At 38.4% G+C, this 25722-nt stretch overlaps 2 protein-coding genes across 5 annotated transcripts in view; one reads left to right on the forward strand and one right to left on the reverse strand.

Moving 5' to 3' along the window:
- ino80 (INO80 complex ATPase subunit) overlaps positions 1 to 20268 on the forward strand; it is a 46584-nt gene extending 26316 nt beyond the window's left edge. For all 4 annotated transcript variants that reach the window (XM_079831621.1, XM_079831622.1, XM_079831619.1 and 1 more), the window contains 11 exons: positions 49 to 274; positions 8177 to 8304; positions 9947 to 10041; positions 10434 to 10506; positions 11449 to 11607; positions 12047 to 12149; positions 12265 to 12353; positions 12901 to 13059; positions 13387 to 13546; positions 18581 to 18799; positions 18883 to 20268. In XM_079831621.1, coding sequence (XP_079687747.1) covers positions 49 to 274; positions 8177 to 8304; positions 9947 to 10041; positions 10434 to 10506; positions 11449 to 11607; positions 12047 to 12149; positions 12265 to 12353; positions 12901 to 13059; positions 13387 to 13546; positions 18581 to 18799; positions 18883 to 19085 — 1614 coding nt within the window. In that variant the 3' untranslated portion in view covers positions 19086 to 20268. The remainder of the gene's footprint in view (positions 1 to 48; positions 275 to 8176; positions 8305 to 9946; positions 10042 to 10433; positions 10507 to 11448; positions 11608 to 12046; positions 12150 to 12264; positions 12354 to 12900; positions 13060 to 13386; positions 13547 to 18580; positions 18800 to 18882) is intronic.
- Positions 20269 to 20394: 126 nt separating this feature from the next.
- On the reverse strand, positions 20395 to 22426 carry chac1 (ChaC, cation transport regulator homolog 1 (E. coli)). The gene is made up of 3 exons (XM_079830544.1): positions 21744 to 22426; positions 21604 to 21639; positions 20395 to 21247 (listed from the first exon to the last, which is right to left on the reverse strand). Exons 1-3 carry the CDS (start codon positions 21912 to 21914, stop codon positions 20837 to 20839), a joined length of 618 nt encoding a protein of 205 aa, XP_079686670.1. The 5' UTR covers positions 21915 to 22426; the 3' UTR covers positions 20395 to 20836.
- Between the last annotated feature and the right edge of the window lie 3296 nt (positions 22427 to 25722).

Genomic DNA, 25722 nt, shown 5'->3' on the forward strand with positions numbered 1-25722 from the left:
GTAAACAGCCTTGGAGGTGTTGACTAAGGAATTTTCTTCATTCCCTAGGTGACTTCAGTTCCCATGGAACGCTACTGTGCTGATCGCAGTGCCGAGTATGAATGGAGGTTAATACGCGATGGAGGGAGTCTCATTGCTAAGCAGTGTTTCCTGTATGGATCCCCCGAGCTGGCTTGCGCTTGGGCTCAGCGCTCTCAGACCTTCCTCCCACAGAGCCCAGGGGGCGTCATGGCCCTGCAGCAAAGACACGGCTGGTCCTTCATAAGGATTCCAGGTAGGTGAAATCCTGGCTGGGAGTTAGCGTGCAAGTTTGTTTATGTTTGCCCGTGTGTAAAAGCAGTTGAAAGGTACTTAATTTTTTCCAAGAAGTTTGTATCCGTGTATTGTCCTTGCAAAGACATTTTTATTTATTTTCTCACATTCATTGGTGTGTTCATACGGGTTTTGAGTGTCTCAAGAGGAAGTCAAAATTTTATTGAAATTTATAATGCCCCTCAACAGCACCAACTTACCACCGACTTACTGTGTGGTCACATTAGCAAAATTTCTGAAATTTTGCAGGCAAAAAAGTGTAATGTTTATTCTGAATAGTGAAGCAATGTATGAAGCACAGCTCACACAGCAGTCAAAACCAAAGCAGCTTTTTGTTGGCGAACGTGGAGAATTTGCGTCACCAACTTGAACACGAGAGAAATCTGTGTGGGAAATGTTTTGCCCTCGCATAAACCTCCCGTTGCATGGATTCTTTTGAAATGACTGGATTTGGCCCACAACATTTTGTCAAGCAACTAAATGTGACCACACCTTTAGACTTGAACACAAACCAGAGAACTGCATCCCAGTTCCTTATGGCAAGACTTTAGGCCCTGGGGGACGCCATGGTATTGCTGTGCTCTGGGGTCAAAGTGCATTTCAATCAAAGAAAACTCACAGAGTGGCTAAAAACGAGATGTAGGCCCATGGGAGAGGGCTGGAGGTCACGGAAGAGGCCACGTCTGAGGGTCGGTTCACCTCTTAGTCATTGTCACAAGTTTTGGCACCAACACGCAGCCATTTGTCACATGTTTAGCACGGCAGTGCGATGGGAGTAGTGCCAGGCGATGCTTAAGACTTATTTTGCAGATAAGACAAATTTTTGCCTGAGCCTGTAGCGCGAATTGTGCACAGGCATGTGTTTGTGTGCGCGTTCCAGTGTAATTGCTGGGAGCAGACTGGGAAAGAGAAAGAGGTCTGGGAGCGCTTGTGAAGTTGGGAGGGGGGACAAAGCAAGGAAGTTGGACTATTGGACATTGTTTCTGCACAGCGTTAGGTAAGCGCTTTGAATGTGTGTGTGTGTGTATCACTCTGAATGTTCATTCACAGGCTTAAGGTGTTTCAGAGCGCACTTCTCCCATTTTCTCAGAGTCATACTGTACCCAGGGAAGGAAATGACACAAGACTGTGTAAGAGTCATTGAAGTATGCTGGCGCTCCCACCACTGGCTAATGGAACTAAAGGCCTACATCTACATATAAAGGCTGGTGGAGTGTTTATTAACAATAATGGGGTACTACGTTGATCAATTTCTGATTATAGGGCAACTCATTTGAATAATCTTGAATACAACTCAAAATATAACTGTATAGCTGTAAATCTGGAACTTAGGTTGCAAAATAAAAAACTATTTAGAAAAAAGTTTGATATAAGGCTTTTAAAGTTTTTTAAACTCAGGGGTTTTAAAACGGGGACTGCAGAACCGTGCCAGGCCAGTGTTTCTCAACCACTCAAGATGACACGTATACAAGACAAAAGAAGTGTTAAAATAAACTTAGAATCAAGATATTTCTTATAACCTCTCAACACAGGTTATTTTTTCTATAAAAAAAGAACAGGACTGCCAGTGTCTAGAAAAATCTGGATACGTCTAGTATAGACTATATATTATCTAGGCCTGTGGACAATGGGGGGCCTTGGAGTTAAAAAGGTTGAACCACTGTGCTAGCACTGTGGAAATATTAAGAGAAAAGGTGTAAAAAATAAATGAACAAAAATTAGATTAAAATAAATGGGTAAATAAATAAATACAGTATTACAGTGCTATAATGAGTTGAATAAAAACATAATAATGTAACTTAATAGACACAAAATATTTTCCAAATTATATTTTAGACATATTTATAACATTAACTTTTCACAGTATAAGTTACTGTATAGATGCCTTTTATTTTTTGATGATATTTGGAGCTCTGTGGCATGTTAAAAAAATGATAACCCAGTTATCATTTTCAGTTGTAAATTAAAAAGTCTTAAAAAAAATTAGGATGATCTCATTAACATGTCATTCATTTAATAAAGAATACTAATAAGTCGTATAAAAGTATGTTTTTTATTTACGTCTTTAGTTATAGTGTTCCAAATACTTTTATTCCTGAGTAACCCTCAAACAAATCTGAACACAAATGTAATTGTATAAACATTTATTGTATTTTTTATTAACACTTAATCACACACACATGTAGCAAGATTCAACTTGATGCATATTTTTTGGGTGGTTTACACACTTGTGTGTTAGCGTGTTGCTGCTGTACCTTTCGTGTCACACTAATTGGGGGCAGGCCACAGAAGGACAGGCTTTCACTTACAATAGCTCTGCACATTGTTGTAACGCAACTGCTGCTTTGAGCTGTTATTTTGAGGGAAAGAGAGTGAGAATGCTGCAGAGCTCAGCTCACAGACAGCCTGTGGGAAACTCTGCTTTCCCTTCCTGTTCTTTCAAAGAATCTCTGCAGTCCAGCAAAATGGCCGGAAATATTCCTGGCCTTTTTGATTTGGGGCCCAAACAACAGTGACTGCATAATTGTTTATGATCTGCTCCCTCGCCCCGCCTTTCTGGCTGTGAAAAACAGCCAGGCTTCACCAAGGTGTTTGGGAAGCTTATCCTTGAGTCAGATGCCAGGTCCTTCCTTTCATTTTCTTTCTTTCTGTCTTTCTGTCTTTCTGTCTTTCTTTCTTTCTTTCTTTCTTTCTTTCTTTCTTTCTTTCTTTCTTTCTTTCTTTCTTTCTTTCGCTCTTTCTTTCGCTCTTTCTTTCTTTCTTTCGCTCTTTCTTTCGCTCTTTCTTTCTTTCGCTCTCTTTCGCTCTTTCTCTCTTTCTTTCTCTCTTTCTTTCTCTCTTTCTCTCTCTCTCTCTCTATGATTTTTTTAAAGCCTATGTTTGGATATTAAAATGGACATTTTTACAATTTTACTTACCAATTTTTTTTTTTTTACTATTACTAATCATTTATTTCTGTTCTTCTTGTCTGATGCTACATTCATTCTCTTATAGAAGGGGAGAGAGGGGGGAACAATATGGGAACATGGCCAGGGAGAGACTCGAACCCTGATTTCCCATGAGCTCCACTGCTCAATATATTCTCAAGGCCACCACGTATATTGTTTTTGCAGGTCAAAGGCTGCAAATGTCATAATGTCGACCTTTCATGAAACAAGTTGCTTCCCTGATGCAGTTCTCCCTCTGGCCTACAGAGGGGGCATTTTGCTTGGCTTTAGCCTGCTTTGCCTCTCCATTTTGTGTGGATATGTGGTCACATATTTCTTCCCCTGTGCTTTTGTGTTTGTGCACATATCCCAGGTGGGATCTGGTGAGGAAAATCGATATATGACAGCTTAACGTCAGTCTCCCTCTTTTGCTCGTTTTCCTTCCCACCCCAGAAAGATCTGTGGTCGCTTGACTGCTGCAAGACCCCATAAACATAGTGTGTAGCTTTACCTGTAGACTACAAAAAGACAGCTTTAGATGGAATATCCCCCCTATCTGAACAGTCCTTCAGCTGCTGGTCGGTAGGTTTTATGTCTATTCAACGGTTTCTATAAAGTATTTTGAACCCCATTGCCTTCCATTGTATGGACAAAAACAGTTGAAACATTGTTCAACATATCTTCTTTTGTGTTCTACAGCATAAAGAAAGTCAAACATGTTTAAAACAACACGAGGGTGAGTAAATGATGACAGAATGTTTATTCTGAGTGAATTATCCCATCATTGGGAAGTATATCACACTTCAAATCTGAGCTCATGCCCTTCTAAAGCATGATTACATCATTTATTTTTTTGAAGGTTTAGTAATCACTGTCACTTAAGCAAAGTTTTGCAAAGTGTCATAGAGTGGCAAAACAAATATTGTTTGTGTTAAGCATCAACCTCACCCTTTGGCCCCATGCCCATGTTTAGGTGTTGGCTAGTGGTTCTGGTACTGAGCGTCAGCAAACACTAAAGCTAATCTTATAGCATAGAGGTCATAAGAGCCAGTGCTTGTGCTTTCACCCACTGTCCCTTTGCCAGAAGAAATGGCCCTAAAGCTCCGATTGCTTTAATGAAATTAGCATGCAGTGGAAGGGCAATTAAGTAGGCAGTGGGGTTAATGAGCTTGTCCAGGGCTCTGTGGCAGATTTTTTAAGTGGGTCACCCTCGGGTCAGACCTGAATTCTGGACGGGAGGGATTGGATTAGAGCCGAGGCTCCTGGAAGGGCACTTTTAAGGGGCTGTCACCAGCAGGTGGGTTGGATTGATAGTGGTTACCATGGTTACATCAGATGGTACAGTGCTTGGTACCTTTGAGCTCCCCTTGGTTTGCAGTTGAGTTGGAAAGCATCCTGAAAGAGCATAAAGAGTCCTCTATGAACTTTCATTTCAACATAATCCACCCCTAATTCCGTTATTTTGAAATCTAAATGAAGTAGTCTCCCTTGTTAGTTTCCTCTGAAAATGTTTTTATGTTTTAAAGATTTAGCTTTGATTCGCATGTCTAAAGACTCACTGAATGTTTTAGAAGTAGCATGTAAAGTCTAACAGAAAAAACGGAGTAATTGCATAGTTGTCAGGCTTGTGAAATCGGACGTGTGGGGGGATTTGATAAGAAGGGAATGGAAACACCAGTGGAGACTCTGTGGTGCCGGTGCCGTTGAGTTGTGAGTACCAACGGGTCACATCATCCCGTTAGATCACCATCTTCATCCCACAGTCATTCAGGGGCTTCATAAAGGGGGATCTGGCAGCTCTTTGCCTTATCCCTCTGACGCCAGACCCATTAGATTACAGCTTTATGGGGAAAAGCGTATGGGAGTCTCTCTTCTCTTCATGAAACTGTCCTTCTCTCAGTCAGGAACCTGAAACCTCTGCTTTTTGCTAAAGAAACCATTGCTGTTAAAGCTGTGGGATATGGTTGTTAAACGTGTACATGTATTTCACCAGGCGATGAAATGTGATCACTCAAGCAGTCTTTAGTGGTCTGAAAGTAGTATATAATCATTATGTAATCATTATATAGTGTGTAACCAGTTCGAGTAGATCTTTTATTAGTATAAATGTGCACGTTCACCTGTAAATCACTAGAGCAACTGTGAATTTAAGTTAAGTGAATTTGGGGTCAGAAAGATTTTTTAAAATAAATGAATACTTTCAGTATTAAGTACAAATATTCAGTAAGGATGCTTTATCAAAAGTACCAGTAAAGACATTTATATATTTATATAAAATATATATATTTTTTTCAAATAAATGCTTTTTATATGGACTTTCTATTTAGCAAAGGATCCTGAAAAAAATGTATCATGGTTTCCACAAAAATATTAAGAACAACTATTTTCAACTGTGATAATAAAAAGAAATGCTTCTTGATCAGCAAATAAGCATATTAGAATAATTTCTGAAGGATCATGTGACAGATTTACAATCACAGGAATAAATGACATTTTTATTCAAACAATTGTTTTTAAATGGCAATAATATTTCACAATATTTGTATTTGTATTTGTATTGTACCATCCCCAAACTTTTGAACGTTAGTGTACATTCGGCTTTATAAAAAAAAAAAAAAAGCCCAGTTAAATTATTTAAATATTTAACTCATCTGTCATAATAAATTATAATATTGTAGATATGTAGAATATAATTTACATTAAATATAATTTAATGTTTTATTCAATTATATTTAATATACCAAATAAAACGCTTTAAATATTTAATTTTGAATTCAAATTTTCAGAAAAGCTTTTAATCAAGGGATGAATAAATTGAAAATGAACCATTTTAACCTTGTGTTTTTGAGCATTTCCAAGATCATTTTAGATGTCTGCTGTCTGAAACTGATCGATGTGGAATTTCCTCATAACTTTTTCATAATGATTACCATCCTCTCTGCAAACATATTGGTTTGATGTGATCTAGTTTTCCATGTAGTTCAGTGTAACTATATATTCAGCTATATTACTGATCAGCTCATTTAAATTATCATAAAGGCATAATTAAGAGATAAAATGTTGAAAATATTATTTTTTTAATGTCCTCATTATTAGATAAAGTCAAAAATAGGATTTTAAAAGTCATAATAGTGAGATAAGTCGAAAATATGACATGCTAAGTCATAATTTTAAGAAAATGTTGAATATATGATTTTAAAAGTCCTCATTATTAGATAAAAAGTAAAAAATATGACATGCTAAGTTATTGAGATGAACAGTTGAAATAAGGACTTATAATAATAATAATTACATTGTTTTAATTTTGTGCAATATATTTTTTACATGCGTTTTTACATTTTGAAATCAGTTTTTGCAACAGAAATGAATCAATCAAAAACTTACTTTAGCTTTTCATCTAAAACTAAATTAATTTCCTATCATCACTGTAAAGTTGCTTTGAAGCAATCTGTGTTGTGAAAAGTGCTATAGAAATAAAGGTTACTTGACTCGATTTGACTGTATGTAACCCAATTATTTTGACGAATATAAGCATGCAGACTTGCTTGTCGTTGAGTAACACTTGAGGGGTCATTTGAAAGTATCTGAATATGGCCCACGAGCCTGATGTTTGAGACCTCCTGCCTTAGAGCAAATGTTCATCTTGAGTAAATTAGATCCATGTGGTCATTATCTTCAGCACAATCATCAGCACAGTGATTATGAGATTCTTGAGTGTATGGGCTAATTTGAGCCATTCTCCTCCACTCATTGAAAAGGTTACACACATGACCCTTTCAGGGTCATGGGGGTGTTGAGTCAGGGTTCAGCTATGGTTCACATTAGCATGGACATGATGTGGCAACAGCAACATGGCCATGCTGGCCGTGTGTTTGACATGCTTTTTGTACTGTCTAAGGCTCGGCCAGCAGGCCTCAAACTCTCTCTGGGGATCTCTAGATTGCTCTGGCAGCCGGCTCACTTTGTGTGTATAATCACTTTCTGAGTGCCCATAACTAGCAGGGTCATTTAACTTGAGCTGACCTTAGGGTCAAGGGTTGTACCAGTCAACAATGGGAAGCCCGTGCTTCCTCTTTTATAAGCACTGTTGGGGTGACAGCATTGACAGCCCATTGCCACTAGATTCTCTGGTCTGTGAACGTCAGTCACATGTGTTGAGGTCTTGCATAACTGATGTAGATTTAATAATGACTAGTTTCAATCTTTAAAAACGGAATTGTGGATTCATAAGTATAATTACTTCAGAAAAGAATGTATACTCTAGTACAATTCTAGTTGATATCAATATTAAGCCAATAGCTATTTTCATGTTATGGCCAATATTAAAATTCTGTACTTTCATTTGCTAAAGATTACATTTTAACAGTGTTAGTAAATTTAGTTTAAGATTTACTTACAGTGAACATTGGACGATGACAATGTTATACATTTAAAAATACAGATACATAAAAAAAACTCTAAGCAATATGGTAGCAATATATCATGCATCACTAAAATTTACAGCAGAATACAGCAGTATTTGTTTTTTTAATCAGAGAAAAGGCATTCTGATAACACTTCATCTTGAGCGTAATACAATATTTTTTTATTTTAATATGTTTATGTCCATGATATTATTAACAAAAATATCAAAATAACTTCACAGTGGATCGTTAACTGGGTACAAATTTTGGTACTGAGAGTGGGCTTTCTGTCATCAGTAAGTAAGGAGCAGGAAATGGAAAACCCGGAGTGGAGCTGGAGCGGAGTGATTACAAAACACTTTGAGCAGGGAGGGGAAATTGCTGTCACTCCACAAGCTTATTCATTATATTCCTTTGATTTATCTAATCAGCTCCATTCCGACAGTGTGGGATACAGTTTCGATCTTGTGAGCTGACTCATTATTTACCATTTCTCAGTGTTTTTGAAATGTTTTTCTCTGCTTTGTTCTTCAGACAAAGAGTCTCTGATCACAGACAGCGGGAAGCTTCACACTCTAGACCTACTTCTGACTCGACTGAAGTCTCAGGGCCACCGAGTTCTCATCTACTCTCAGATGACCCGCATGATAGACCTTTTAGAGGTGAGTGCTTCCAGGAACTTCTCACAGTCGGTGACTGACAGCTCTGTGGCCTGTGAACATTACGTACCTACATCATGTCATTGTGACATGTTTTTTCCTTCAACCTTCAACCTTTCATTCATGCCCACAGAAATCTGTCTGTAGTGAACGGATTGTAGATTTCTGAGGTCAGGCTGTGCGTGTTTTTGTTTACATATTCAATGTTTTTTGAGTGTTAATCCTACAAAACAAGAGATGGCGAAATTTGATCAAGCATTGTGAAAGGAATGTTCGCTGTTAAATAGCTCCATATTGTTGTAGCTGGACAAAGGCGGCTGAGAGAAGATAACTGGAGGAAACAATCACTTTTTCCAAAGGCACACAGTTGTTTGCCACATGTTCAGCAGCAAGCCAAACATGGAGCTAATTGTAGAAGCCTCCAATAACATTGTCGACACAGGCCGCTTGTAGTCCCACACAACAGCTCTCGTAGTCTAGAAACACCTCAAGTCAATAGGAATTCCTTCCGATTCGTTTTGGCTTAAGCATTTTCCATGGCAGTCTCTCTAAAGTCTGATTGCGTGGACTTGACTTCCTTTTTTGTGTGAAGTAGATGGTTTATAAAAATAAGTTAAGCATTGAAAAACTTTTAATTGGCTTTTAGTTTTGACATTGGCATGCAAAGCTACACTTATATATACCTGGTTGTACCTGTTCTAAATGTAAATGATTCATCGGTGCACATAATTCAAAAGAAAAAATTTAATTACTTGTCCTGCCTCTAAAATGAATTTCCATTTCAGCTCACAAATTCTTCTTATATTTTAACCCCTCACTTTGTGATGGAGAATATATTTTCCATAATGTCCTGCTCTTTAAATCAATTTCAGATTTTTTTTCTTCTCGTTTTTACTTTTTTTCTTTTATTTCTTACCGTTAAAAACAACATTAAACATTTCATTTATATCGCAACTTAACAAAAAAACCCTATTCTATAGCAATGTGTTCTCAGAAGCTGAAGACTGTCAAGTCTTGTCTCCTTTGATTTTGTGTCTCTCCAAGCAGACCCCTTGAGTGTTTTGGTCAAGTTTTCTTATTTATTATATGTGCAACAGCTCAACTCCCACTTGAGGTCTGTTCAAGTGTATTCCGGGCATTGTTCCTAAGTCTCAGGCTGAATCACGTTATGTTCCGCACTCTGCTAAACTAGACTTATGTTCTCAGCGGTATAATGTTGTTTAAGATGGTCCCATTTGTAACTTACAGCTGCAGAGAAGCTTGGGATTTGTGATCTAATGTTACTTCAGGCTGGAACAAAGTCCTAATCAAAGACATTTAATGTCAAGGAGAGTGCTAATGCTCGCTTCATACAGTCCAGATGTGCTTTTGGGAGGCCGTCCAGTGAAGTCGTAGGCCTGATGGAGTCGAGGCTTCACGCTGGGTGGCGTAGGAGAGTGGGAGGTCATCTGAGAAAAGTCACTAAAAAGAGTTTGCAATGCTAATGAGGGTGTGTGGCAGCATGTTAAGGGGAATGTTATTAAAAGCTCTGCAGATTTAAAGAGAGGATTAAACTGAAATAGACACAGCAGTATCATATCGTTGACTTGTTTCCCTGCATGATTTTCCATTTTCTTACTTGAAATGTGTCTCAACTGTCCTGCAGGAGTACATGGTGTACCGCAAACATACTTACATGAGACTGGATGGTTCATCCAAGATTTCAGAGCGGCGGGACATGGTGGCTGACTTCCAGAGCCGGTGAGTTTTCAGCTAGTTTTCAGCCGCCTGACAGCAGATATTGAAATGGAGACGCACGCGTCTGTAAGCGCCTGTCTCTTCTTAAACCTAATTGGGGTTTGTTTTTTCAAAATGTCACCAAGCGTAAATTCCTCATCCCTGGCGGTGCTGTCAGGCACGGAGGGTTTTGCGCTCTCTTCTCTCTCCACCCTTCCTCACAGGGTCTGGTTTGCATTAGCTCAGCTCTCTGTGGGTGCAGTGGGCTCTGGTTTTTATTTTCTAGTGGAGTGTGCTGTATATTGAAACGTCTCTCTGTTTAAATCCTGGGTGGTTGGGCAGGCCCCTTAAAGAGCACAATCTGCTGCCGCTTTATTTGCTTTCTCTCACTGTTCTGGTATCCCCTCCCTTTGCAGGACGGATATTTTTGTCTTCCTCCTCAGTACCAGAGCCGGAGGCCTGGGGATCAACCTGACAGCTGCAGACACGGTGAGGCCATAGCCCATCAGCACATCATGATTACCAGATCGCCTTCCCCCCACCGAAGGCCATGGGAACGGCCTCTAATATTGTAGGACCCGAAGACATTTAACACTGAACTCATTGACCTTAATATGAACACTTTGAAGCTTTGAATAAATGGTCAGCATGTAAAGCAACCAACCATAGTACCGCAATAATAGAAAGGCATTTTATAAACAGATAAATAATAATGCAGTAGTTTCTATAATTGCCTTTTATATTGTCACTTTACTGAAATTAAAGAATATTATTATAACACTATATAGATAATATTTACTTTTTATTAAATAATTAGTGTGGTTTATGATGTCATTCATATCTTAACATGTTTTTGTTCACAACAATGTTTAAATTAATAAATAAAATGTTTGAATATTTCGTTTAATTTTACATTTTAACTAAAATGTCAGAGTAAACTGACAATGACAATTTTAGATTTTTTTTTCAAAAGCTATTGCTGAAACATAAAACTGTAAAAAAAAGAAAAGAAAAATGTAATAAACTTTAATACACTTATTCGATGTCACTATCCTGTCAAACTTTGGCAAATCCAGTGATTATTTCATCATCAACAGTGCTCATTGTATCTGGTACCTTGTAAACATGATTTTGTTTTCAAGCAGACAGATGAAAAATCCTGTCTGCTCTTACTCACAGAAGTTGTGTTGGGTTGGCCAATCAGATAAGAGCTTTCCAGATCCAGAACGTGCTTTTCAGTTTTGTGTACAATACGCAGTGAGAGAAACAGCGAATGAACTGTGAAGTTGCGCAATCTGAGGCTTAAACTGTTTTTAAACGAATGTGAACTATGTGTGCAAGAACTAAAAATGCCATCTGTGGATTAGCCTTGAACAGGAATGAGTTCATATGAGGAGATCATATAATATGACTAATTTCCTCTCTTTCCAGGTGATCTTCTACGACAGTGACTGGAACCCCACGGTTGACCAACAGGCTATGGATCGAGCCCACAGACTAGGACAAACCAAGCAAGTCACAGTCTATCGGCTTATTTGCAAAGGGACAATTGAGGAGCGCATACTGCAGAGAGCCAAAGAAAAGAGTGAGGTTAGTACACAGTATCTAGGTCCTTCCTTGGGCCAGAAGGTTACACAGAATATAATGTAACATGTTTTCCTTTTAATTCAGCTAACTCCACAATGGATAGACAAATTACCCCCTTTTTCCCCAGACAGCTTTCATTTGTCAGTTTAAGTTACAAGAACTATATTTATCTAAATGTCAAACCTCAGAAGAGTCTTTGCAGTGACAAGGGGGCTAAAGTAATATTTAGCCCATGGTTTTAACTGCAATTACCACTAATTATACTGTAATTACATATGTGCTCTAAACTGTCACATGTAGTCCAGGACGTCTGTATCAACACATCATTATAGTCAGTATATGTTTCCAAGAGTCAGGTCTTCTCCTCTTTCTGCTCTTACTTATTTGATTTATTTATTCTCTGTCTCAATAATGACTCTCTGCTGTGGGATATGCATTTCAGATTCAGAGGATGGTAATATCGGGAGGAAATTTTAAACCTGACACTCTGAAGCCCAAAGAGGTGGTCAGCTTGCTGCTGGATGACGAGGAGCTAGAGAAAAAGTGTGAGTTACCACCCTGTTTAACATCATAAAAGAATATGTATAATCGTAATAATAAATTGATCAATTGACTGTTTGCTCTCCTCTGATTGGATGGTATGGTTGTGTTTCTGGGCAGTACGCTTTCGGCAGGAAGAGAAACGGCAGCTGGAGGAGTGCAGTAAGGTGAAAGATCGGAAGAGAAAGAGGGAGAAGTATGCAGAGAGGGTAAGTGCCCTCATAGAAGCACAAGCAATTGATTTTAGAATCTACTTAATTTGCAGTGGTGTTCAACTATAATAATATATATATCACAATAAAGTTATTTTTGTTAAAGGATTGTTTATATTTCCATGAATTTCCTTGCGGTAAAGAATATAGTTGTTCACTATATCAGTATTGTTATTGTTAACTAAAACGTTTTAAACCATTATAAAACTAAAACTATTAAAATCATGTTCAGTATTTGAAATAAATGTAAATATTAGATGGAAAACTTGCCTTAGCAAATAACTGAAATATGTTTAATTTGAAGTACTAAAGATAAATAGAAATATAAAGAAAACCTCAAAAAATAAATAAGTCAAATATAAAAAAAACTAAATAAAAGTTAATTCAAAATAGTAATAAATACTATGATAGTATATCAATAATGCTAACTGTAGGTTCCTGAAGTAGAAATTCACAAATTATGTTGTAAGCAAACATTCAGAAAATGCCCTAACCACGTTTGTCCAACTGTCCTGTCTCCCTGCATCCCTATTATTTTAAAAAGAAAAAGGAGGATGACCCAGACATTAAAAGGAAGAAAGAGGGTGTGAATATGGTCATCCCTTATGTCCCGTCTGCAGACAACTCCAATCTGTCTGCGGATGGAGAAGACTCGTTCATCAGTGTGGACATGGATTCTGCCATGCCCAGCCCCTTCAGTGAGGTAAGAAGCAATGAGACTCGACCCTTATGCACTTCCTGGACTGGATTTGAAATAACTGTGTGATCTTGATAATGTGTGTTAAATTGCGGAGGTCATAAGTGCTGGTCCTGTAATGATATTCTTTAGGTGATGAGAACTTTCCCAAAGAATAGATGATTTCTATTTCTAACTATTATGCCATTGTCAACAGACATCCTCTCGTTTACTTGCTGCATTGATCTCACGCCGCTCTTCCTCCTCCTCATCCATCTTCTGGTCCTGCTGTCTCTCCTCCGTGGTGCTGTCCCTCTGTCCCTATCTCACCCCCAGAACTATGTGTCTCTGCAGATCTCGTTGAGCAGTGAGCTCCAGCCCAGCTCCATCCCTGCAGACGAGAGTAGCAGTGACATGCTGGTAATAGTGGACGAGCCCGTGTCTTCTGCTCCGCAATCCCGTGCCACCAACTCTCCCGTCTCCATCGCCGGCTCTGTGTCTGACACCATGAATGGTGGGTACCCTCTGTTTTTTTCTTACTCAATTTATTTTTCATCGGTTTTATGTATATCACAACAAGCCTTTTCATATTTGCACATACAGTATTCATACAATTTTATTCAGTATTATGCATTCTCGGAAGTTGGGGAAGGTCAAGGAATCCACACTGATGTCTGACAGTAACAGGTTAAAAAAATAAACCAAAAATGACCAGTTAGAGCTCAGCGAGGGATAGATTTTTCAGTCCCGCTCCCTCAAGATTCTGTCCCATTCCCACAAAAATAAGTAACATTGTAGCGCACCTCTCATCCAATAAATCGCAATAATCTTTGTGTTTTGTTACTTTTGAAATTAAACAAAGTCTCTTTTTCCGTTTTATTACGAAATTCAAAAACATAAATACCGTTTTGGCGCTGTGGCGTGTGATTGCTCTGGTGCGGAGCGCACGTAGACTGATCTCTTCCGCCTTAATACCAGTTATTACCAGTCAAAAATGAATGAGCATCTGAAAATGTATCTGAAAAGATAAAGTACAACTTACCGAAATCCGTATCATGTCACATGGAATCACTCAATCAGTGTTTCAACCGTGGAAAGACGTCATGTAACGTCACATTTACCTCAGAAAAACCATATCCAGTGTCCATAAACTTGTTAGTCAGCTGGAAAAATTACCTCTCGAGGGGAGCATTTTGCTAAATATATGCACCATATTATACATATATATATACATTATAATTCAATATTTAATGCATGCATGAATAAATCTGGCAAGTTTTTATGACAGCCTCCATTTAAATGTTTATATTTAAAAAAACGAATTGGAGTAGAAATATGATTATGTAATTGTAAAGTTAATATTATAACTTTATTATTATTAAAAAAAACATAATTGAGTGTAATTTAAATGTTTGTATAGAAATCAGTTAATTTTTACCTTCAATATTATAGTAGGCTAATGTAGCCTATAGGCTACACTGGCTCCCATAGTTTACAGCAGGGTTCCTCAAATCTTGCCCTGGAGGGCCAATGCGCTGCAGAGTTTAGCTCCAACCCTGATCAAACTCACCTACCTGTGATTTTCTAATGATCCTGGAGACAATGATTAGCATGTTCAGGTCTGTTTGATTAGGGTTAGAGCTAAACTCTGCAGGAAAGTGGATCTCGTGGGCCAGATTTGAGGATCCCTGGTTTACAGCATTAGTTCAGAGATTTGTGTGAATCGAAATCGAATCGAATTGTGAAATTTGTGTCAATACCCAGCTCTACTTCTCTGTCTGGCAATCCGATGGACGAGTCTGGGTTTGGCGGTTGCCAGGAGAACGGCACTTGTCTGACTGCATTGTGCCAAGTGTAAAGTTTGGTGGAGGGGGGGGGGGGGGGGGCTCTTAGTTCCAGTGAAAGGAACTCTTAATGCTTCAGCATACCAAAACATTTTGAACAATTTCATGCTCCCAACTTTGTGGGAACAGTTTGGGGATGGCCCCTTCCTGTTCCAACATAACTACACACCAGTGCACAAAGCAAGGTCCATAAAGACATGGATGAGTGAGTTTGGTGTGGAGTAACTTGACTGGCCTGCACAGAGTCCTGACCTCAACCCGATAGAACACCTTTGGGATGAATTAGATCGGAGACTGCGAGCCAGGCCTTCTTCTTGTGGAAAGCCTTCCCAGAAGAGTTTAAGCTGTTATAGCTGCAAAGGGAGGGCCAACTCCATATTAAACCCCTATAGATTAAGAATGGGATGTCATTAAACTTCATGGGCATGTAAAGGCAGACGTCCCAAAACTTTTGGCAATAGAGTGTATGTTTCTTTCTTTCTCCTACTTCCCGTGCATAAATCACTACCACACTGAATGTGGTGCTAGACAAATTTTGATTGCTGAGTGCACTCATTTCTCCCAAATAGATATATATTTTTAATATGGTAAGAAGACATGCATAAACAATGCCGAAACGAATTCACAAATAAATTTGTTTTTAACCTCGCTCTAATGTTGATGAATTCAGACATTTCTAAATGAGCGACCACGTGCCTGAGGTAAGTGATTAACATAAAACACACCCTAACTGTATCCAAATAAGGTTTTTCCGCGCACCCTTTTCTTTCGTTACTCTCAGCAAACGTGGAGCTCTCTAAATATGCGTTCTTGCCTGAGATCAAGTGCAGCAAGATCCTCAAGCAATGCCAAGAGTGGCATCCTCAAAACATGTTCAAACGCAATAAACAATTTTTATATAGACATTACAGACCTCTGATTAGCCAGCTGTATATACGCGTATCTGCGTCTTTATTTAAATTTTGAACAAATTATTTGTCCATGAAAACATTTGTGTGTACACATGCTTAGTGAATGAGACCCAGTATTCTGCTTTTTAAAATACTTTTTTCCTCACTTCTCACTTTTCTGGTCTAATAAATGTTCTTTGGGGCTTGTTGCTTTACTGCTCGAATCCCTCAATATAGTTTAACACTGTCACATTTAGCACACATTTGGCTGCCTTCCTGTCGAATGATGAGCAGTGCTAATAAGCAGTGTTGCAGTCTAGGCTGTAAAGCTGAGAGCGCAGAGGTTTGTGGGATTGAGCTTGCCGGTGAAATGCGAGCAGAACTGTGGCTGTCAAAGAGACAGGGTTTGCGTGAGTCTAGGCCGCAGTTGCTCAGACAGCCCGGGCATTCAACCTCATAATAAAATGAGGATTAGTGGAAAATGAACAACTCAGACAATTCAGAAGAAACATGTTGATGTTGTTTGGCTGGCACATAATCCATTAAATAGTTGTGGATCTATGAAATCCAATTTTGAGCATACACTACTGTTCAAAAGTTTGAGGTCGATATGATTTTTTATGTTTTTGAAAGAAGTCTCTTATGCTCAGCAAGGCTGCATTTATTTGATTAAAAATACAGCAAAAACAGTAGTATTATGAAATATTTTTACAATTTAAAACCGCTGTTTTCCATTTTAATATATTTTAATAAGTAATTTATTCCTGTCACGGCAAAGCTGAGTTTTCAGCATCATTACTCCAGTCTTCAGTGTCACATGATCCTTCCGAACTCACTGCCGATTTGCAGGGCCGGCCCGTGGCATAGGCGGAATAGGCAAATGCTAGGGGCGCCACTCATCCATAGGGGCGCCAAAATGTATTACTGATACTATTTTATTAATATTAATTTGAAATATTACCAAATAAAGCGCAAAAAAAACTTAACTAAGTCCCCCGCCTCTTCCCGGTCCGCCTCATCAATCTCCCCCGCCGATCTACTTGAAGTGCGTCAGAAATACAACGCGCGATCAGTTTAACGTTGGAAATTTGTTGTGTTGCGTCGTCTCTCGCCGCATCCAACGCAGACAGGATTGCTTTCATTTTTTTAGGGTGCTTGGCCGCTCGCTCCAGGTGTTGACACGGTGTAAGTTGCCTGATTATTTATGACGGATGGCCGAATTGTAGTGTCAAAAAAGACAGAAGCCCTCTGATGCAGGGAAGATAAGGGATACACTGCTCTTCTTACATAGTATTTGTATTTTGTTTATCTAAAAATTATTAAATCAAGGTGCATTTACTAGATAAGTAAAATGACAGAATATATTTTTCTTGTTTACTTGAAAATAAAAAAAGAGTTTTTGCTTAAAACAAGCAAAATTATCTGCCAATGGAGTGAGAGAAATAATCTTGTTCCTGATTGAAATCTTGTTTCTGTCCCAAACAGAAATAAGATTATTTTTCTCACCCCATTGGCAGATAATTTTGCTTGTTTTAAGCAAAAACTCACTTCATTTTGATTTTATTTTCAAGTAAACAAGAAAAATGTCTTATGTCATTTTACTTATCTATAAAAGCACCTTGATTTAAGAATTTGTAGATATTTGGACTGTAAACAAGAAAAAGATTTGTGTTTAAATAAGAAGAGCATTTTTTGCAGTGTAAAGACAGAAGTAAAGTGATGTAGGCAAATTAATGAACAGTTTATTTAATTGCATAGTAGTAAAATACTAATGTTTGCTAATTAATTCAGTTGTTTTTACCTTAAACTTTATGCAAGCAGCTGTTCTGGGTTCTCCAGAGGCCACAGCCAGTGTGATTTTGTACAAAATAAATAATATAAAAATATTAAACGCATGTAATATCACTTTTTTAATAGCCTAATGTTTTAACTCTGCAGTTGTGCAGTTTTAAGGGAGTTTTAAGGGGGTGTATCAATTTTAAAATGTATTTGCCCAAATTAGTAATGATATTTATATACAGGTTTATTTAAAATAGCAACATTTTATGTAAAATTCATATTAAATATCTAAATTTCTGTTTAATTCCTGGTGAAAACATGAATGCTCATAGCTTAGTGGAATATTGCTGCCATCTACTGGAAAACAAACACTTTTGCTAGTTCTCAATGAATAGTTTGTGCATGAATGCTGAGATGGTGGAACTGACACACAGAAGGTTGCTGGTTTGATCCCAGCGGTCACCACCAGTGTGTCCTTGAGCAAGGCACTTTACTCCATGTTGCTCCAGGGGGATTGTCCCTGTAATAAGTGCACTGTAAGTCGCTTTGGATAAAAGCGTCTGTCAAATGCATAAATATAAATGAATGCTAGATGAACTCCTGCTCTTTGTGTTTAGGCTGTAATGTGGCATAGGTGCAATTTTTGTATAGTTTGACTATCATCAGCCTTTAAAAAAAAAAAAATAATAATAATAATATCATGAACATAATGACGGGGTAGAATGGACTGGACATCATATAAAACAACAACAATAAATATAAAAATAAAACATCAATGCATTACAAAAATAAAACAGTACGAGTGTTTCCAAAGACTGATAACGTGTAGTGCTAAACCTTGACATAAGGGGCACCAAGTAAAATCTTGCCTAGGGCAGCAAATTGGTCAGGGCCGGCCCTGCCGGTTTGCTTTGATGAATAACATTATAAATGTTTTTACTGTCACTTTAATGCATCCTTGCTGAATAAAAGTACTGATTTAAAAAATAAAATCTACAAGAGATTAACATTTCATCATGTATGACTCTCTCTCAGGTGTCTCCTCCCAAGATATATCCAGTCCAGGCAGGGGAAGGTCCGGTCGGAGTCGAGGACGACCCAAAGGCTCTGGAGGAGCAGGCAAGTCTTCTGTGAGGAAGGGAAGAGGACGGAAGTCCACCGCGGGCAGTGCTGCAGCCATGGCGGGAGCGATGGCAGGGGCTGCAGCCGCCTCTGCAGCTGCATATGCTGCATACGGCTACAGTGTTTCCAAAGGTAACAGATTTGACTTTGACTAACTGAACTTTTGCTGAAAAGGCCTATAACAGTTCATCCATTGTTAATCAATTCTCTTCCAGGTATTCCAGCAACTGGCACCATACAACCGGCTCTCATTCGGTCTTCGACCACACCTGCCTTTGTTCCAGCTGGCACCTCCTCCCCCCAGGCTAAAGGAAGCGCTGCGACCACCAACTCACAGACTTCAGCACATGGCAGTTCACAAAGCCAACACAACCCTACAAAAAGAAGCAAAGTACCCAGCAACCATAGTGGGCGGTAGCAGCTTGTGAACCCTTGCTTTTTGATTGTAGCATGGCCAGTACATTTTCAGTCCCAGGTTAACAATTCTCAAGCTTAAGATGTTGAGCCGCTTTCACACCACAAGCCCTACTGTCACTGTGAAACCCAATGTGATGCCCACACCCAACTTACCATCTATTTCGGTGATTAGTGAGCAATATGGGAGGATGTGCACTTCCCTAAAAGCAAAAATGAGTCATCAGGAATTTGATCTTCAGGATGTGAAATTTGCTCATTGATCCTTCATACAGAAAATAGCTGTTGTAAGGATGACCAATGGTTTGTTATTCTAGTATCGGCTCTTTTTTGTTTTCTGATGACTATGTAAGCAAAGGGCAGCAGGACCGAATGAAGGAGTTTTCTTCGTCTTCTGGCACATCATGAGATGTTTGGCGTCATTATCAGCAGAGATGAGTTGAAATGGGAACGGGGATAATAATGGGGTTATTAAACACCCTCTTGAACAAAGTCTTTACCTGAACTCATACAAACGGATAAGACTGCTTTTGCAAGATTGCTCTTATTTTTGTAGGGCAGACTCGTTGACATTTGTTCAATTTAAATACCGAACGGCCTTCTCTTTCTATGTTTATTTGCTGCAAATTCAAAGATTTTGGCTTAAATACTAATATATATATTTTCTCTTGGGAAGAATAAAAGAAATCAATGTTTTTGTAGTAAATACGATGAAAAAAATGTCTGAAGTGAGTGCTGCTCGAAAAACATGTCACTGCCCAGATCGTGACTTAAAGTACTTAGATGTGAAATGTATCATAGCTTAAGTTAAAACTTGGTAATTTATGATGATCTGTGCTTGTAAATTGTATCGAAGCCGTTTTATTTTTAAATGACATGTTGAAAAGTCCTTCATTTTGTTGCATCCAAGACAAATGGCTGTGGTTTTTGAGAAAGGCCATTTCTGGGTTTATTTTGTCTTTAAATGTGATGATAAATGTTCTATGTATGTAAATATTTCAAGGGTATCATCCCTTTCAAAGTTCTCCATTTTCCCCCAGTTGCTTGTCTATTTTTATAGGTCAGTGTAAATACCTAAAGAAAACCCAAATGGTCCCTTTTACTAACTTGGAGAAAAAATAAACAATTCAATGATTTGAAATTTTCACTGTGGGATAATGTGATTCTTGATAAATCTATTTCCTCATATGTTGTGTTAACAATTTTCTGCTGAATCTTACAAAACTCAAATTGAGCTCTCTGGTTCAAATATCTCTCTTACACATTTAACAAACATACCACCTTCATTTCACACCAAACGCACAACAAGGATACAGGTTCTTTGAATGTTTAATGTGCAAAAGGACAACAATCATAATGGCTTAACAGTATTCTCCTTCAGTGCAAATTAAAATGGAAGTGTATTGAGGATTCATGCCCATGTAAACAATGCAAACAGATTTAGAACTTGACAAACTTTGGCAATACATTGTGACAAGCATGCATTTGTACTACAGCAACACATACTTAGGTCAAGAACACATGACGAAAACTGACAGTGTGCATGGTGTCATGCCATAGATTAAAAATAACAGCCTAAAATTCCATGTTCCCTTAATACAGTAATTTTACCGTAGTACAGAATTTTAATCGCTTGGTATAGAGAATAAAATATTTGAACAGCCACTAAATCACACCTCAAGGACAGCAACGTTAACTTTATGTTAGGACCTTAATGGTGTTTGGACAAGATGCTGATACACTCAGTGGCATATTTTAGTGTTTTACAGAAGATACAGGTTTCTGGGATGCTAACAATATGGGTCTAATGGTGGCGAGAACAGCTGCCTCGATAGAGAACAGGTGAGGGTCATCAACATCAGGGCAGCTGACTCTCATGAACTCCGCCAGGCGAAGCAGGTACTCAATGTTGTGGCCGGACTTCCCCTTGCATACAGCAATCTGAGCTGCGATTTCCTCCGCGCTTGCAGGCCCCAGGTAAATAGGGTTGTCAGTTGTGGCGATGTAAACCAGAGCCTGGACAGGTGACTGATTCGTGCCCTGCGGAAAGAACTCCACGGCCTCGGTCAGGTAGCCGCCTCTCACCGCCTCCCTCACGTTCAGGTACTTGAGAGACTCTTCGACCTGAGAGCCAGTCACCTCGAAGGCAACACCCCAGGTGCACGCCTGTGTACAAAAACGTAAGGTTAGTGAGGGAAACGAGCATAGTTCACCAAAAAAATTCTAAATTAATTTGTTCGCAAAAAATGTCATTGATCCAAGCCAAATTACTTTCTTCCAGCAACATTGAGAGATGTTGTGTATAATGACAGCCTCAGTCACTCGTTTATCTTCCCCCCCCCCCCCCCCCCCCATACAATGAATGTAAATGGAGACTGGCACTGTCATTCAATTTAATATCTTCCGTGTTTAGCAGAAATTAGTAATGAGTAAACAGAAAAATCATTATGCCCACAAAATGTGCCATTTCTCTCTTGTCTATTCATAGCGTTGTTCCTATAAAAAGTGGAAGTTACACTTACGTCATCCTCCTCGATGAGCGTCACCACTCTTCCGGGCTGTCATGGAAACACGAAAACGTCATTAAGTTGCAATGGGAGAACGGTTCATTGTGCGTTTTTAGGAAAACAAAAAAAATATATAGTATAAATGAAAAACTCACCATTTCATCATTTCCACGATGAAAATTATCCCCGTGCCAGAAGCGCCTCTTGTACCCCTTAATATAACCGACCTTGCTCCTCTTGTACTTGAAGTCTGGTTTCCAAACCAACGAGCCGTAACCGAAGATCCACAGGCTGGATTTTCCAGCGACGATGTCTTGAGGTATCATCTTAATAGGACGGTATGAGGATAGGAAAGGTAATAGTGTAGGCTTTGATGTAACAGCTAAATGAATGGGCCCTCAGGCTAACTAGCTAGCGTTAGCTTCCTCCTGTCAAGTAGGAGAGGTATCGGTTGGCTCACGGCTATACCACGGACGGTATTAGAGCCCAACTGCTTAGCAGTTGTGATGGTGCAGTCCCGCAAATCGCTTTTCTGTGCCTGGTGCATGCCGATGCCGTGCAGTTACCGCATCATTGCCTTAAAACTCCATCTCGGCCTCTTCGGCTCTTTCAATGAGAATAAAACACAAAGGCTGTTGCTAGCTCACCAGCCAGCCTCCTGTTTACCAACAAACGTCTACCCAGCCAATCACACGACACTTTAAAGTCAGAAGAAATAGCCTTTTAACCGTTTCTTTCGAGCACCCTTTGTTGCCGTGCTGGTTTTCCTGCTCAGCGGATGATGAAATGAGGGCTGCTTAGAGCCAGACTATATGCGACGTTGTCTAGGGGCGTATCTGACCTTGCTCAAAATCCGTACCAATCATAGCGTAGAGAGGGCGGGCATCTTGTCTTCTATCCAACCAATTCATCTCGCTGTGACTCTATAAGCGCATAACTGTCTGATTGGCTCATGAACCAGGAAAAAAAGGGCGCATTTTTTTAATTTCATAGGCGTACCAGCCGTCAGTCACAGAATACTCTCACGCTCATTCGTCAGCAGATCTGTCGCTTAAAATCTGCTCGGCTGATGCAACTTGAAACAAGCGTTTCAAGCCGCGATACAGGCACAGCATGTACTGAGAGTATTGCATCAGGCCTCCCAAGAATGTTGTATGGAGAACATAACAAGGTGTCACTTTTGACTTAGTAAGAAGTCTGCATTGGAAGATAATATAATAATTTCTATTATATAATATAAAAATGTTTCACAAAATAATACAATATCCATCCATTTATCCATTTTTAACCGCTTTGAAGGGTCGCAGTGATGCTGGAGTGTAACTCAGCATGTCAGGACATAAATATGATATGATATGATATTATATAATATAATAGTGACCCTGGCCCACAAAACCAGTCATAATGGTACATTTTCAGTTCATTGTCTGAAAGCTGAATAAATAAGCTTTACATTGATGTATGGTTTGTTAGGATAGGATTTGGCCGAGATACAACTATTTGAATATCTGGAATCTGAGGGTGCAAAAAAAATCGAAATATTGAGAAAATCGCCTTTAAAGTTGTCCAAATGAAGTAGCAATGCATATTACTAATAACAATATTTTTTTTTATATATTTACGGAAGGAACTTTACAATATATCTTTATGGAACATGACCGTTACATAATATCCTAATGATTTATAGCATAAAAGAAAAATTGATAATTTTCTCCAGGGTCACATATAATATAATGTAATGTAATGTAATGTAATATAATATAATATAATATAATAGAAATTATGCAAAAAATTCCACCAATTCCATTTGTTTTCTTTCCCATCATTCTTATGTTTGTTTGCATTTGTCTAGTGAAATTTCCACCAGAAAATGCAACATCCTTCAAACATCTCCATTCAGTTTTATCCTATCATGACTGCTGAGGCAGATTAGTTTCTTCCTGAAGATCTTTTAAGCTATGGCATCGGCTTGTATTTTAGATCTTCTTTGTCTGTAATCTGCATCTATGATAGTGTGACACATTTCAGATCTTTCCATTTTTATTACAATGTTATTCATAGTATTTTCATACATTTCTAATGTTTCTACAAACATCCAATCCTATTTACCTGACGGTTTCCACTGTGACACCCACATGTGTAGTTGTTTACATCTCATGCTCACTGTATTTACAAATGATGATAAAGTTAAGGTCATCACTATCTACCTTCGGAAGGTACTCTGAGGACATATTGTTTGTCCTTTGAGTTGCGTCATGTTCTTAGCAAAACAAATATTTATGTACGAACCCATTTTCTGTCTGGATGATTCAGTGTTATTACATTCATATTTTTTTGCGTAATACAGAGTCATTCAGAGGTATTTGACCAGAGGCATCATCAAACTATTAAGACAGGCAAACTATTAAGACAGAAAAACAGGCAGGGCAGACTTGTGATCTCAGTAACGCTACAGTTCCTTTGTCAACCCTGCTTGGAAATTGCGTCTTAGGTGGACAAAATTTATCAGCCCAGTTCCAAAGCATTAGACTACTGCACTGACTCAACTAACATTCACTCCTTGACAATGAGGATGGTGATATTTTTCGAATTTCAACAGAAAGGAAAGGCTATATTTTATCAATAACTCATCTTATTTCCAACAAGCGTTTATGTAATCATTCCCATGTAAATTAAACACTGAATGTCATAAGAATTGGATGAGGGAAAATATTATAATGATAATTTTGTTGTAAAAAGTTCAATTTCAGTTTATAAACAAAACACCCCTCTGCCAGCTGCCACCCCTGGACATTTCCTTGTATAGCTTAGGCTTTTCTTTGGTTAAAATAGGATTATCTATAAATAGAGGTATTAGCTGGCATCATAAGATACAAGCACATGTAAGCTCCTTAAAAGTCTGCATGATGCACAAGCCTTTCTCTGCCTATAGCTCAGGCAGACGGGGGAGCTCCAGTGACCAAACCTTTCACGGGACAGCCTGTTTACTTTCACCTTAGGCGTGGACACACTAGGCCCCCGCTGACCTTATATGAATGACAAATGCAGAATGGAAAGAGGGTCATGTGAATTGCACATGTGTTGTACTTGATGTTTGTTGGCTTGTTTCTATTTCGCCATTACTAACACGTTTCTTAAAGATTACTGTTGCTTAAATTCATGTGAAAATTTGTTAGCATAATTGATTGAATGTGTATCTTAATTACCACAATTTAACTGTAACTGATGTGATTTGACAAAGCAAATTGTTTTAAAAGTGTATGAAAATTTGATAATTCATGCTGCTTTACATTGGTTGTCATGTAAGTTTGATGTTCTATTGATGACCAGTCAAACTAGTTTCAGCTAGTCAGAAACATATTGTTGTCAAAAACAACAAAAACACATGTGTCCTGGGGCCTATACCATGAAGCCGGTGTAGCTGGCTAACCAGATATGTTTAAGCTTAATTTGTGCCAATCCTGGGTTTTTTGGTACCATTAAAGTGGTTTGGCTTTTAGCAGTGTTCATCTCCACAGTAACTTACGGCAGGTTATGTTCTGGATAAGAGATCTCAAACTGAAATTGGACCAATCAGCTGTGAGCAAATTGACGCACCTGATGCAATAAAGTCACTCCCGCTGTTTCTACTTCAAATTAAAGGTCACTACATACCAAATGATTTTTAAAGACTAAAGCGTCTGGCTTTTAACAATGCTTATTTATAGCAATAATAATTTTTGAATGATTTAGATATCATTTATGTAATTATTATACCCGAAATCAATTACACATGTATTAGTTAATCAATCATTAATAGGCACTTTGTTCAAATTAATATAAATAGCCTATAAAGGTCATACAAATCAATAAAGGCTTTAAAATCAATAAATAAAGCTATACAAATTACTAACATGAGCTTAAATGTTCAATTATCTCTATATATCAACTAAACTAACTTCATAACTTTTACTTGAATTGACGTATAAGATTTTTCTTTAAGTTGTCCTCTTTTATAGACAGCTCTGCTGTGTACATTTGTTTAAATTCTTAATATTTTTAATTCATGTAATATTCTGCAGAAGATAGAAGTGAATCTCTCTGCTTCTCTCGCAAGAAGTGAATCTCAGTTTCACTGATCCACAGCATGTTATT

The sequence above is a fragment of the Gobio gobio genome, assembly GCF_949357685.1.
Source record: "Gobio gobio genome assembly, chromosome: 12".
NCBI classification, from domain to species: domain Eukaryota; kingdom Metazoa; phylum Chordata; class Actinopteri; order Cypriniformes; family Gobionidae; genus Gobio; species Gobio gobio.